Source organism: Vipera ursinii, assembly GCF_947247035.1.
Source record: "Vipera ursinii genome assembly, chromosome: 1".
In the NCBI taxonomy this organism is placed as follows: Eukaryota; Metazoa; Chordata; class Lepidosauria; order Squamata; family Viperidae; genus Vipera; species Vipera ursinii.
Window position 1 is genome coordinate 164,364,318 of NC_139512.1, and position 15,481 is coordinate 164,379,798.

Sequence of the window (15,481 nt, forward strand, 5' to 3'; positions counted from 1 at the left end):
AACACCTTGCCTCCAGAAATTGTGGCTGCTCCACAAATGGAGATTTTTAAGAAGAGATGGAACAGCCACTTGTCTCGAGTGATAAAAGGTCTCCTGTTTGAGCTGGTTGTTGGACTAGATAGAAGATCTCCAGTGTCCCTTCCAACTCTGTTATTCTGTATTCTGTAATGTTGAGTTGAACCTAATACAAAATATTAAATTAATGTTAACATACTGTACACACACTCTTATCTCATTCACAGATGTAAAAAATAATGTTTTAAGCAGAAAGGACAAATGGTACCCTATTGTCTGGCCTACTGAATTAATATAAGAAACTTAGCATATCCTTAAATCTGTTGAACTATTAATGAAGCAACATAGCTAGTCTCTCTATATAAGGCATAGGACTATAGGTGTAGGGTTTTTTTTGCTTAGTTCTCTATGGCTGGCTGACTGACTGACTGACTGATTGATTGCCTAATGGATGTGATTGTCTGAAATTATAGATAGTTCTTTCCTGTATTGGAAATTGCAATAAGGCATGAATAACATGCCAAAGTATCTCACAAATTCATCTTTTCTCTCCTTCTCTCAAGTCCCTTTGATGTATTTTGTTTTCTTATGTGTTTTTGCATGGTATCAGCAAATAGACCTTTAAGTGGGAAATAGCTTACTCCTTTATGCACACGTGCAGTTTACTGGAATACAGCCCCTGGAAAAATCAATGTGAGTGCTATTGATCGCAGAATGAGGTGGACAGCAGCCTACAGAACTATTCAGGGCAGGATATTTGAGCGGATTGTATTTCTGTGCTTAATGGATGTTGGGAGACACCTTCACTGTTCAAAAGGCCTCTACATTTTGGATCTTCCTGACGGTGCTGATTGTCTCCTTCCAAAATGAGGTTAGCAGAGATATCTGACTGGGTTTCTGTTTTTAGCAGATTTTTCTCATGTCCTGGCCAAATAATTAACCTCTCTTGATACATACAACCTTCCTCTCAGCCACCTATACATACCGTACAGTGTTGATGTAATGATGCAGAGTTAGAAAAAATAGGTTCTAAAGGCATACTCTGATGATCTAGGCATGCTCACTGAATTTAGTACATCAAGCAATTTTAATTTGTCATAAGCACTGGATATCGGAAACACGTCAGAACTCTGCTCTTTATTGATTCTTGTGACTAGTTTCAGTTCTTTGGTGGAAGATCTTCTTTCATCAAGGAGTGCATGAAAATTAGACATCAAAGAAAAATCAGAAAAAGAACTCTTCTTTTTCATAATGTGAGACACCACTAATCATTTCCCAACGTTCAGGCCACTTCCCCCCTTCTGTTTGTGTGTGTGTGTGTGTGTGTGTGTGTGTGATTGGCCATTATGCAGTGTGGATTGTTGAGAAAAATATCAAAATATATTTGGTAAGAACACCTTACCAGACAGTAGAACCTCATTAGATATAATCAACAGATGCCCATATGTAACATAATAAATATTATATCTGTGTCAAAACCAATATGCTTTATTTCCATCAGTTACGAACCCAGAAGGAGGACAATACATAACCAATTTCACCCTGATTCCCATAACCTATTAAAAAAAGAAAGAAAACAAACACCTGGCCATGTTTTCTATTATCTACTTCATAGTATTGTTGCTATGGGGAAAAATTGGAGAAGGGAATGTTATATAGGTTCAGTGGCGTAGCGTGGGTTGTCAGCACCCGGGGCAAGGCAAGAGACGTCACGGCACCGCCAAAAAGATGCAACCCGCAGCGGCGTAGACTTTCCAAGAACAGTTGCGCGCATGTGGGATGCTTCCAGGTCCCTCCCGAGGGCGGCTGGGCGGGGCTCCGACCTGCAAGAGCCGCTGCATTCAAGCTCGCACGTGAGCCCCGCTAAATAAAGCCACGCATGCGCATGAAGCTAGGCCAGCCGGCCGGCGGGTCCGTCTTCGCTCGGCCAAGCCTGCCGGGGCGCCTGCGGGGCGCTTGTGGTTGGCCTGAGCCTGGGAGGAGAGTTGGTCTCTTCTATTTATTTTATTCAGTTTATGTGGCCGCCCATCTCACCTGCCGGACTCGTTTCACTTTGCAAGAAAGAGCAGCTTGAGAGCGGAGCCAAGCCGACTCTGTGCAGCCCTTGGGGCTCCCTGAGGAGCTCAGTGCGAGTGCGCGCCCCTCAGATGTTGCAGCCGGTGCAGCCGGCCCCCCCTGCACCCCCCACGCTACGCCACTGTATAGGTTATGTTGAACTCTACAATGAAGGGCAGAATAAGAATCTAATAAACAAACTTGTCAGAGAAGAAGTAGAATAAAAATCGATTTATTAATTTAAAAGACACATTCAGGTAGTCTTGACTTAACAACCACAACTGGACTGGCAAGTCCATAGCTAAGAGACACAGTCATTAAGTGAAATTGTCAACAACCAGCTTGAGAATTCAAATAAAACTCCAGGTTCATTCCATCTCTGAAATCTTACTGTTTATTGAATACACTGCATGGTAATGTCGAAGCAAAACTAACTTTGAGGTTCCAACACCAATTCATAGGCTTAAACAATAATTTTCCTAGCAAACCCCCAATGTTTTACATAGTCCATATAAACAAGTTAACTTTGTTATGGGAACCATCTGCTTCAAATTCACACCTGTTATGGTGTCCTTGAAAAGGTTTCAGGCTCTCACGGTCTTCAGCAGAATCTTAGAAGTTTTGTTTCTCCATCTAACCCACTTGAAAGTAACACCTCTCCCCTCCTTACTCTAAAGGCAAGTTGAAATGTAGAGGCATGTAGCTGATCACATGCAGTTGTTAGGTGCAATATCATATGATCACCATTTTCAATCTCCTGCTGCTTTCTCCAATGACTTTGCTGGTCAGAAGCTGGCAGTGAAGATTGCAAATAGTGAGCTTGTGGCCAAGGATACTATGATTACCTGAATTGCAATCCTGAGACAGTTGTAAGCGTTTCTGTGGCAGTGGTAAATTCAAGGATTGTTTGAAAAATGACTTTTTCAGTGCCCTCAAAAGTTCAAACAATCACTAAACAGGGCAGTTATTAACCAAAGCCTACCTTTATAGTCATTGATCTTATGTACCAAAATACAGAACAGGTCACAGAAAAAACAATAAGACTAGAAAAACTCTAAAAACCAGAACAGAAACTCTTGGTGTCCCAACGGTAACATTTTCCCACATGCCCACATTCAGTGTACTGGGTTACAGCTTCACTCTACTCAAATCATTTTCAGGAAGAGCAAGGGATGCTTGGAGACTGGAGCAAAGTTTGTCAGGTCCAAAGATGGCCTCTTGTGAAGGAGGCATACCACCATTTCTTTCAAGGCAAGTAGCCCTCTGCCTCCCAATGAGGGATTACTCCTCACTTGAACCCAGCTATATCCTGGAAGGCCTTAATCAACCAGGGGGGACATAAGTCCAGAATACAGGTGGCGGAATTTACAACCTTGGAGACCTGTCTACTAACTTGGGAGCAACCCAAGTACCAATGTGCCTTGGTCACTTCCCTAGGACCTGCCCAGCTGGTGTCCAACTGTGAGCAAACTCAAGCAACTTTATCCAACAGATGCCAAGAATATTCTAAGAAGTCCTCTCAGAAGTAGAGGAAGCATGAAAATAATATATTCTATACCTAGATCAAGATAGTAGGAGAAAATATTTTTAAATTCCCAAATATTATTTCCTCATATTTCCCCAAGTACATGTTCTGTTATCATAAGATACCTGTTTTAAGTTCCCATATATAACTGCCGACACTTACAGAAAAATTGGCCAAGAGGATGATTTTGAATTGTGTAAGAGGTTGTGCAGTTAGGCCACAAAAATGTGTTTATTTCTACTGAACTATTGCTTCGATGGTTTGCTTTGTTAAACTTTTTTTTTAAAAAAACTCCCCTTCTTCATTTTTTCTGTGCATTTAGATATATGTTATTTAGCAAGTACCACCGGTAACTTCACACCTATTTGTGTAGTCTTAGGGCTAGAAAAAAGAAACAAGATCGTCTTTCAATTTCCCATGATTCTAAATTGTACATTTTATCCTAAGTTCAAGATAATGCTTCGGAACACGAGTCTTTTGTTCCAGGTTTGAAATATTCAAATTGGCCATTTCAGACATGAAATATTTTACCCTATGTTACCTTAGTTACACAATTTAAAGCAGATTCTGCTTAAAGTACTTGCTTTGTACATGAGCTAGTAAACCACATAAGCAAAAACTGCTTGGAGCATTTAGAACAACTGAAGTTCTGAAGTTTTATGCATGCAGATTCTATTTTAAACAGGAAAAAGGGAATCTGATGTTCTAATAGCTCTTGTTATAATACCGAAAAAAGCAAATCTGACTGTAGAAGTGTCAGCCTCTGAAGTGTCAGTCTCTGAAAATAGGGTGAAAAGGTGAAGTTTGTCCTCATGACTTCTTTTTATTACCAAAAAATCTTCACTGTAGCTCAGTTTGCACAGATGTGTGTTTCTCTCTGTGTGTATGTATGTGTGTGATGTCATACGGCAAAGCAGAAAGAACATAAATCACCTATAAATGAATCCAAGCCAATCCTGAGGCTATTGTGGAGATAGCACAGCTGATATTTTGGAAGGCAGTTCCATTTTCCTCTCCACAAATGGAGTAAAGCTTTCCAAAACTGGAATGAAATCTTTGGATCCAGTTGATTATGTTGGAATGCATATTGCAGTTGATAAAATAAAACAAGATGGGAAACAAGTGTTCGAGACAATGAAACCAAAGACTGGTGTATTGGAAGGGTTCCTTATAAAATCAATCATATCAAGAGAAAGAAACCATCTTTAAACAGGGAATAAGAAAAAAAACAAAACAGTAGAGTCACCAGAAATTTCCCAGACTATCGCAGACTAAAATTGCTTCTGTTTATATGACTGTATAAACAGAAAACCTCATGATTTGGAGGGTTATGCATTAGAAAAATATAAAGTAGACAGAAAAACTTAAGCATATATACATATGTGCACATGTCCTAGTTTCTGTCTGGCCTTCCTCTCTGTGAACAGGAATGTTTGGTTAACTAGAGACCTTTGGGTAGGAAAATGTTAAAACGGTGACTTTCTATATCTATAGCAACCTACTCCTTGGTAAGCTAGAAAAAGGTGGAATAGACAACATCACCATCAGATGGATATGAAGTTGGCTGGCAAACCGTACTCAACAAGTAGTCCTCAACGGCACTACATCCACATGGAGAGAAGTAAGCAGTGGGGTACCACAAGGTTCTGTCTTAGGCCCAGTACTCTTCAATATCTTCATCAATGACTTAGATGAGGGAATTGAAGGGGAACTCATCAAATTTGCAGATGACACCAAACTGGCAGGAGTAACCAACACAGCAGAAGACAAACTCAGGATCTAAAAAGATCTTGACAAACTTGAACAATGGACCCTATCCAACAAAATGAGTTTTAATGTGGAGAAAAGCAAAGTCTTACATTTAGGCAGGAAAAATCAAAGGTACAAGTACAGATTGGACAAGACCTGGCTTAAAAACAGTAACTGTGAGAGGGAACTTGGGAGTCCTAGTGGATGATCATTTAACCATGAACCAGCAGTGTACAATAGCAGCCAAAAAAGCTAATACAATCCTGGGTTGTATAAACAGAGGCAGAGAATCAAGATCACGTGAGGTATTAGTACCTCTTTATAAAACCCTAGTAAGATCACACCTGGAACACTGCAGCCAATTTTGGTCACCATATCACAAAAAAGATGTTGAGAGTTTGGAAAAAATTAAGAGAAGAGCAACTATGATGATCAAAGGCCTGGAGACTAAAACATACAAAGAACGGCTGCAGGACTTGGGTTTGGCTAGTCTAAAGAAAAGAATAGGGGAGACATGATAGCAGTGTTCCAGTATTTGAGGGGCTGCCACAAAGAAGAGGGGGTCACGTTATTCACCAAAGCACCAGAAGGTAATATTGAGTAGTGGGGTTCAGTAAACAAGGAGCAGACCAGCATAGTTACAACATTATTTATTGACTCAAACTAGAACTGGAGAACTGCAGGCAATTGCCTATAATTTATACTCTGAGCCCACTGGGCCTTAACCAATCGCAATACTTGAAAAACCCGCCCAAATATGAATGTTCAAAGTTTCCCTACAAAACAGTTGGAGTTAACAGTCAGGGTCATCTAAAGGTTAGTTTCATTTTAGCTTCACAAGCAGTTGGAGTTATGCTAGTTTCACTTTAGCAGGGATTAACACAACTTTATATATATTCAATACATAACAGGCAGGACAAGAAACAATGGTTGGAAACTGATCAGAGAGAGAAGCAACCTGGAATTAAGGAGAAACTTCCTACCAGTGAGGACAATTAACCAGTGGAGTAGCTTGCCCCCAGAAATTGTGGGTGCTCCATCACTGGAGATTTTGAAAAAGATGCTAGATGGTCACTTGTCTGAGATGGTATAGGTCAGGGGTAGGCAACCTCAGCTCTTTTATGACTCATGGACTTCAACTCCCAGAATTCCTCAGTCCATGAGTCATAAAAGAGCTGAGCTTGCCTACCCCTGGTATAGGTTCTCCTGCTTGAGCAGGGGGCTGGACTAGAAGACTTCCAAGGTCCCTTCCAGCTCTATTCTATTCTATTCTATTCTATTCTATTCTATTCTATTCTGTTCTGTTCTGTTCTGTTCTGTTCTGTTCTGTTCTGTTCTGTTCTGTTCTATTCTATTCTATTCTATTCTATTCTATTCTATTCTATTCTATTCTATTCTATTCTATTCTATTCTATTCAGTGTGCCCACTGTTAAGATGGATTCCTTGTACTCAGCTGGAAAGTGGCTTGCTCTGTAGGAACAAAGCGCCCTCTAGTGTTTCAGAGAGCTTGCTGTACTTGCCGTCCTGCACAGGAACCTCCGCAAAAGCCACAGAGGGCTAAATTCCCATTGTTCATAGTGAGAACAGTGATTTTTTTTTTAGGATGAATCTAGAGAATCACTTGGGTATAAAGAGGAATTAGCTTCACTTATGTGGGCACCCACAAGCAGGCCTGCTTCTGGATGTGTCAAATGTGACATCAATGATCTCTGGACACCAGAGGTGACGAGGTGACTAGCAAAGGGAATTAAGCTATCTGAAGGGACAGACTCTGCAATCAGGCAGAGGTCAGCTTCCCCCTCCCCCCCGATGTATGTATTGATTTATTTTCTTGATTGATAGTCTGCCCAACCTCACTGCAACCCGAGTAGTATATGGGTAGTCCTCGACTTACGACCACAATTGAGCCCAAAATTTCTGTTGCCCAGTGAAACATTTAAGTGAGTTTTTGTCCCATTTTGTGACCTTTCTTTCCACAGCTGTTAAGTGAATTGCTGCAGTTGTTAAGTTAGTAACATGGTTCTTAAGCGAATCTGGCTTCCCTGTTGACTTTGCTTGTTAGAAGGTTGCATAAGATGATCGTGTGACCCTGAGATAACTGCAACCATACTAAAAGTGAGCCAGTTGCCAAACATCTGAATTTTGATCACATGACCACGGGGAGGCTGCAGCTGTCATAAGTGTGAAAAGCGATCATAAGTGACTTTTTTTTCAGTGCCATTGTAACTTTGAACTTTCAACAGTCACTAAACGAACTGTTGTATGTCAAGACAGTGTATACAGTAATATAAATTACTATAAGGAAAAGAAACACCTGGTAAACAACAGAGTCCAATAACAAATAATCTCCTAAAGAACCCACTGTAGCCCAAGGTCTAGTAAAACAAGCCACGTTTTCAGGGCTTGTTTAGACGAGGTTAGGTTGAGGGCCAAATAGATCTCTGGGGGAAGGCCAGGAGAGGAAAAAGTGACTTCCTGGGTCCCATCAAATGAGCATGGCTTAATTAATGGGACTCAGAACATGCTGACTGTGCTGGATGAGCGAAAACTACAGAAGACTGACAGTCCCTCAGATCTAGCCCATTACTTATTAGCCATTAGCTATTCACCCCCACCTAAGGTAAAGGTAAAGGTTCCCCCGCACATGCGTGCTAGTCGTTTCCGACTCTAGGGGCCGGTGCTCATCTCCGTTTCAAAGCCGAAGACCCAGCGCTTGTCCGAGGACGTCTCCGTGGTCATGTGGCCGGCATGACTAGACGCCAAAGGCGCACAGAACGCTGTTACCTTCCCACCGGAGCGGTCCCTATTTTTCTACTTGCATTTTTACGTGCTTTCAAACTGCAAGGTTGGCAGAAGCTGGGACGAGTAACAGGTGCTCACTCTGCTACGCGGCACTCGGGATTTGACCCACCAAACTGCCGACCTTCTGGTCAACAAGCTCAGCGTCCTAACCCACTGAGCCACCGCGTCCCTCACCCCCACCTACCCACCCACAAACCTTTCAAATGTCCTGGGATATATGATGCTCCAACTGAACAGACCATGATATGACAAAGGATGTTTTTAATTCCATGACTCACTGTACTTAATTATGAGATTAATGATAGTGTACGTCTGTTACCATAACTCTGGAGAATGACAGGTTTGAGTGGGCTTGCATTGGATTTGAACCCCACATTCTGCAGTCTCCATAAGTAACATGCCAGCTGGCTTAACGCAGCCTTTACATCTCCAAGAACCACCCCTGACTGAGGACAGGCCAGCACTAGGATGCGCAGAGGAATCTCTGTGTGAGACGAATTGCAGCTTCATATAACGGTAGTCTTTGGCTTACAACCCATCTGTTTAACAACTATTTGAAGCACACTGAAAAAAGTGACTTATGACCGTTGCAGCATCCCCATGGTCTGCAAGATCCAAAATTTGGAAGCTTGGCAACTGGCAAATATTTAGGAGTTGCTTGCAGTGTCCTGGGTTCATGTGATCCCCTTTTGCGACCTCCTGAGAAGCAGAGTCAATGGGGAAGCCAGATCCGCTTACCAACTGTGTTACTAACTGAACAACTGCAGTGATTCACTTAAACAGTTGCGACAAGAAAGGTCATAAAACGGGGCAAAATCTACTTAACCATCTTGCTCAGCAATGGGAATTTTGGGCTCAACTGGGGTTGAAAGACCAGGGCTACTTGTGCAATGTTTAACCAAAATCATCCCATCATATCTCCATTTAGTTTAACATATTGGTCTTCCCAGTTGCAATGTATGGCAGTGAAAGTTGGACCATAAGAAAGGCTGAGCGCCAAAGAATTGAGGCCTTTGAGCTATGGTGCTGGAGAAGACTCCTGCGAGTCCCTTGGACTGCAAGGCGATCAAACCGGTCAGTCCTAGCAGAGATCAACCCTGACTGCTCTTTAGAAGGCCAGATCCTGAAGCTAAAACTCAAATACTTTGGCCACCTAATGAGAAGGAAGGACTCACTGGAGAAGAGCCTAATGCTGGGAAAGGTTGAGGGCAAGAGAAGAAAGGGACGACAGAGAATGAGGTGGCTGGATGGAGTCACTGAAGCAGGAGGCCTGAGCTTAAATGGACTCCAGAAGATGGTAGAAGACAGGAAGGCCTGGAGGAATGTTGTCCATAGGGTTGCAATGGGTCGGACACGACTTCGCAGCTAACAACAACAAGAACATTGGTATAACCATATAAATGTGTGTTGAGGACTAACTATGACAGTGCTAACCCATAAACTACTAGAAGACGGTGCATTCCAACCCTAAACCATGGTTTTTATTTTTTTATTTTTGTGTACTTCAGGACACAATGCACTGCTATATGTGAGCCATGTTGGAAATTATAAGGGAGCAGAGGACTTTGATGTGAGGTTAGTTCTGCTTGTGCAGTTTTAACATCAAAGCCACTCCGTATCTCTTGATCAGAAGATTGCACAGAATATATTATTTGCTAGTAATCACGCCTACATCTTTAGGGACAGATGTGTTTTTCTGTAAAGCTACTTCAGGCTTCCATGTAAGCTTGTGAGTATGTTGGCTCAGCTTAACACTGGATTCATTGCACCCAGATGGGATTCAGATATGTGAACAAAGGGTTCTTTATGTGGATGCCACTTCCGGAAGTCCGTTCTAGACCTCGGCAACAAAAAATTAGCTATCGGTTCTACTGAACTGGTGCGAACCGGCTGAATCCCACCACTGAATCGGAGCCCATAATCACACTAAGAAAGGAAACTGGGTTCAACACTTTATTTCTGTGCAGAAGTAAAGATGGACCCTTGGATCCATAGTCTAAGTCAAACATGTCTCCTGATCGTCCCAAAGGTGCTTTTTCATGAGACAACTGGACTTTCTTGTTTTAAATTGAAGACGTTTTGCTTCCCATCCAAGAAGCTTCTTCAGCTCTGACTGGATGATGGGGAAATGGAAGGAACAGATTTCCAGAAAACATTGCAGACTACAGGAACCATTTGCTCTTCAGTTTGAGATGCAAACAACACAGACTCATCCCCAACAGCCTGCGCCTGTCTCCAACAGTGAAGGGACACAGGGCAGAAAATATCCTGCAGCTACGAAGGCCCCACAAACATTTGCACTACTCAGGTGACCCTGCAGGCACAGACAACCTCCAAGTGGCCTCAATGACTCTCTAAAAGAATGCAAATGACCAGTTGTCTGCAAGCAATATAAATCCTTCCAATTCCCACCATCTGGTAAGGGCCAAAGAAGTTTCTTGGATGAGAAGTTTAACGTCTTCAAAGAAAAACAAGAAAGTCCAGTTTCCTCCTGAAAAGCATTTTTGGGACAACTATGATCTGTATGATTGAGAATCTCAATAAACATGTCTGCTGACATCCGATAGCAGCTTTTATACCATAGAATGACAGAGACCCATCAAAAGTTCCTGATATTTCATCACTTGTCCCCGATTTATTGAAGACATACACAGTTTAAGCTAACATCCTATAATAAGCATCGGCGGGTGCACTCAGTTAACTAAATTCTCCACCTCTGAGTATAGTTTTTAACGATGAACTTTTATCTCCAGATCTTTGTCTGGACATTTTTCACCACAGCTTAAGCAAAACGCCACGTTACTTTTCTTTGTTCCAGTAATGGGCCCACTCGGAAAATTCTTTAGCCCAGTTACAAATCCACAATTGGTCAGCTAGGCCAGCACTTCCTATAATTGAAGCGTTTGTGGCCAGCCTCTTTCACTTCTTCCTATACAGTAAATGTCAAGGTGTTAGCTAACAGCTGATTCCAATAATGACTACATGTAGACAAAGTGATTAAAGTAAAGTAGCTCTGACTAAAGCAGGTTTATAACTTATAAAAGCTCTTCATAGTTTATTAGCAGGCGAATAGCCTTACGCCCACAGCTGTATTATAGGAAGGAATAGCTAAATTAATTCTGGCCATGAGGTATATTTTCAAGAGGCAGTGAGTCCCAGGATAATGATGCAAGATCAAATTTGGTCCCTGAAGGTGGGCTGCAGCATGAGTTTGAAAGCTCGGAAGAGCAAATCTCTGGTCCCGGTGACCAAATCAAATTCAATCTCTCATGACTGATTACTGTTTGCTGATCTTGAGGCCAAGTTAGGCATGAAACTAGATCGTACTTGTGTTGCTGACTATTTTTTTAACAAACACACACACACACACACACACAGAGAGAGAGAGAGAGAGAGAGAGGGAGGGAGGGAGAGAGAGAGAGAGAGAATCTATTGCACTGAGAAAAGAGTGTAGGAGAGAAAAGAGAGTGCTCCTGTAGCAATCTTCATGGAATTGGATCTCACAAGTTTGGTTGCAAATCTGTTTTTGAAACAATAATAAATAAAGGAAACTTCAACATTTGTGTGCTGAAGACCACTTCGTTTAAACTCCCCCCACCCCGCTAAATCTAACAAAGAAATTAAGTTTATTTTGCCTTGATGCCAAAAATTATTATTGTAGTACATCTATAGAGAGGAGTCATAACTCAGGGTGATTTCTATGATGGAGGGAGCTGATCCACACTGAAATATAATGCAAATAAAGACCTCCTTCCTCCCTTGAAATGAATGGTGTGTATCTGTTAAGTAGGATCACTCCATTGGTCTCTTGAACTTTGGCACCTATCTGGTAACTATGGAATCAATTCAACCACAGGCAGTGAAGTTTATTTTATTTTATTTTATTTTATTTATTTATTTATTTATTTTATTTTATTTTATTTTATTTTATTTTATTTTATTTTATTTTATTTATTTTATTTTATTTTATTTTATTTTATTTTATTTTATTTTATTTTACTTTTTATTTTATTTTATTTTATTTTATTTTATTTTATTATTTTATTTTATTTTATTTTATATTTTATTTTATTATTTTATTTTATTTTATTTTATTATTTTATTATTTTATTTTATTTTATTTTATTATTTTATTTTATTTTATTTTATTTTATTTTATTTTATTTTATTTTATTATTTTATTTTATTTTATTTTATTTTATTATTTTATTTTATTTTATTTTATTTTATTTTTTTTACTTTATTATTTTATTTTATTTTATTTTATTATTTTATTTTATTATTTTATTTTATTTTATTTTATTTTATTTTATTTTATTTTATTTTATTTTATTATTTTATTTTATTTTATTTTATTTTATATTTTATTTTATTATTTTATTTTATTTTATTTTATTTTATTTTATTTTATTTTATTTTATTTTATTTTATTTTATTTTATTTTATTTTATTTTATTTTATTTTATTTTATTTTATTTTATTTGCTGTGATTCCGAGTGGCCTTAAGTTTATATTACATGAATGTATAAACCTCCTTTCCCTCTCCTGATTTGGGTAACATATGCATTATTTTAAGCCTGAGGAATCTATAGTAAAGTTGAAATATTAAATTAAAAAAAAGCAATGCTTACTCAATGTCAATTTCTTCTACTTTGGTTGAATGAACTAAACCAGATGTCAGGTTTTCAGACTCCCTGTTGGAGACATTGTAAAGTAAAGTAAAGGTAAAAGTTCCACCGCACATGCGTGCTAGTCGTTTCCGACTCTAGGGGCCGGTGCTCATCTCCATTTCAAAGCCAAAGAGCCAGCGCTTGTCCGAGGATGTCTCCATGGTCATGTGGCCGGCATGACTAGACGCCAAAGGGGCACGGAACGCTGTTACCTTCCCACCGTAGTGGTCCCTATTTTTCTACTTGCATTTTTACGTGCTTTCGAACTGCTAGGTTGGCAGAAGCTGGGACGAGTAACAGGTGCTCACTCTGCTACGCGGCACTCGGGATTCGACCCGCCAAACTGCCGACCTTCTGATCGACAAGCTCAGTGTCCTAACCCACTGAGCTTTAAAAAATGCAGGGAACTGCCTCATTTGCACAGATAATTTATCCTGAATATGCAAAGAAGCTTTGGGGGGAGTGACTTCATCTAACATGCATCAACAGTACAAAGTGTTGTTATTCATGTCTCCTTATGCAACAGCGGCTGGCATTCTGGCTGTCCTTCATCAACATCCATTGGATGAATTAAACGATCTACAGTGAAGTCAAAGTCCTCAGTGAAAAGGGAGGAGGGAGTTGCAAAGGTTAGATAGGAAGCGAAATAAGTCTCAATCACTGATATATTCTTTCCGGTGTTTCTGACTTTGGGAGAAAGCTAGGCAGAGTAATTTTCAAGGAATGAACCTAAGGGTGCAAATGAATTGTGAAGAAAAGAAAAAAATGGATCCAGGGATATCATGGCGTTATTGTGGGCCTTGCCAGAGGACAGATGGCAAGAAATGAAAAAAATATCCCTAAACAAAAAGCAAAACTCTGAGCTTAGAGTATGCCATGAGGAGTTCAAACTGAGCAGAGGACAAAAGGGGTAGCAGAGCATGAGAAGAGATGCGCCACACCAGGCTCACAGCTTCATCAGATCTCAACAGTCTCAGAATCAGAATAAAATGGAGCAGAGAAGTACTGGGCATGGTGGAAACAAATCGGGAGTGGACTAATTAGCATTTTAATTGCTCTGGGTTTTTCAAATATGAAAATTCACCTTATACAGGACTACCATATCTAGACGGTAGAAATTCGGGTAAATTCCACGAAATGCCGTCAAAGGGTCAGACTTTTCTGCAACCTCTAATGGACATTCAGGGTTTTGCAGAGAGGGTAGCCCTATTGGAAGAATTGTTGACTAAGAGCCATTTTCTACAGTTTGTCAGTTTAAATGTTTTGTGTGGAAGAAAGAAATAAAGGGCTGAGGTTTAGAGATAGTCTCACCAAAACAGAAAAATAAAAAGTGAATGAGCAGAACAAACTTATTTCATATTCTTTGACATATATGTAAATGCAGATCATTATAGATCTCTCTCTCTCTCCCTCTCTCTCTCTCTCCCCCTCCCTCTCTCCCTCCCTTCATTAACTGCTATTGGACAGGGGAGATACCGTATTCATCCAATCAATAGCCCTATTTAGTTCCTGAAATCAGCTAAATTGCTTAGCATTGGGGGGAAAAGGACTATGTCCTCTTTTACTATCCTCTGAACCAATTCAGATTTTTTCCCCTGTTATTGCTTTTACTGTTGTTGCTTTTCTTGTTATTACTATGGCAAAAAGAGAGAGGGATAGGGATGGGGATGGGGATGGGGATAGGGATAGGGATAGTGTTATGTATCCAGGTGAAGAGAACACATACACACTTACATAGCATTCACCACCAGGGGGCGTTGAACTATAACTGTTTTGGCGGGAACCCAGGTTTCGGTGGGAAACAGTGGTTCAAACCGATTGGCCGGCTGCTCACCTGGCCAGGTATAAAAGGAGGGCAGGTAACCCCTATTCCCCAGTACAGTCACTTCCACCAAATAAAGATCTGCCATGCTGTACTCATCATCTCGGCATCCTTCCTGCTCTCCAGAACCCACAACGCAACAGATAGGGATGGGGATGGGGATGGGGATGGGGATGGGGATGGGGATGGGGATGGGGATGGGGAGGGAGAGGGAGAGGGAGAGGGAGAGAGGTTACAAAAAAGCATCCATGCCCTTCTAATAATTCTATCTTTATAATGGACTATAAAGGTAATATCACCATTTTCTTATGTCACAAACCTTTTGCTGCTGCTGTTGTTTTTAGCATGCTGGGCAGATTACACATCTTGAGTACAAAAGTTAACTCTAGTCTTTGTATTTACAGGAATTAAGCATCTAAAAACCCAGAAGGACTTGGCATTTCCAGAGGAAGATGAAGGAGTCTGTGAAAGAGACGAGGAATAGAAGCCTTAACAGCACCCAACCTCTTGTGAAAAAGTCTCGATGGTGAAATATGAAGCTGCTCAACTTTCAGTACTTACTGTGGAAACTTTATGGCTTATGTTCCTGACCCAAAACAGTCTTCATCCTGGTACCTGAGAAAAGGAGGGTTTTGCAGTGCAATTCATCATTTGCAGAACTGGCCTATGGTACCTCCTTGGTGAAGACAGTTGTTTCTTTTTCCTCGCCTTTTCCTTTTCTTTGTAGTAACTCAACGTATAGGCCATATAGACAAATATATGGTTTCCAAAGGTGTTGGCTCTACTGTCTTAAATTCCAAGTGTGAGCTGCAGCCTAAAATCAGTTGTAAATAGTGCAGATT

The 15,481-nt window shown here is 40.4% G+C and overlaps 1 protein-coding gene across 1 annotated transcript in view; it reads left to right on the forward strand.

Annotated features, from left to right (window-relative positions):
• PPP1R1C (protein phosphatase 1 regulatory inhibitor subunit 1C) overlaps window positions 1-15,123 on the forward strand; it is a gene marked incomplete at both ends in the record, with an annotated part of 43,067 nt that extends 27,944 nt beyond the window's left edge. Inside the window, one exon of the mRNA XM_083359013.1 lies at window positions 15,044-15,123. Within this exon, the coding sequence (XP_083215139.1) occupies window positions 15,044-15,123 (80 nt within the window). The remainder of the gene's footprint in view (window positions 1-15,043) is intronic.
• Between the last annotated feature and the right edge of the window lie 358 nt (window positions 15,124-15,481).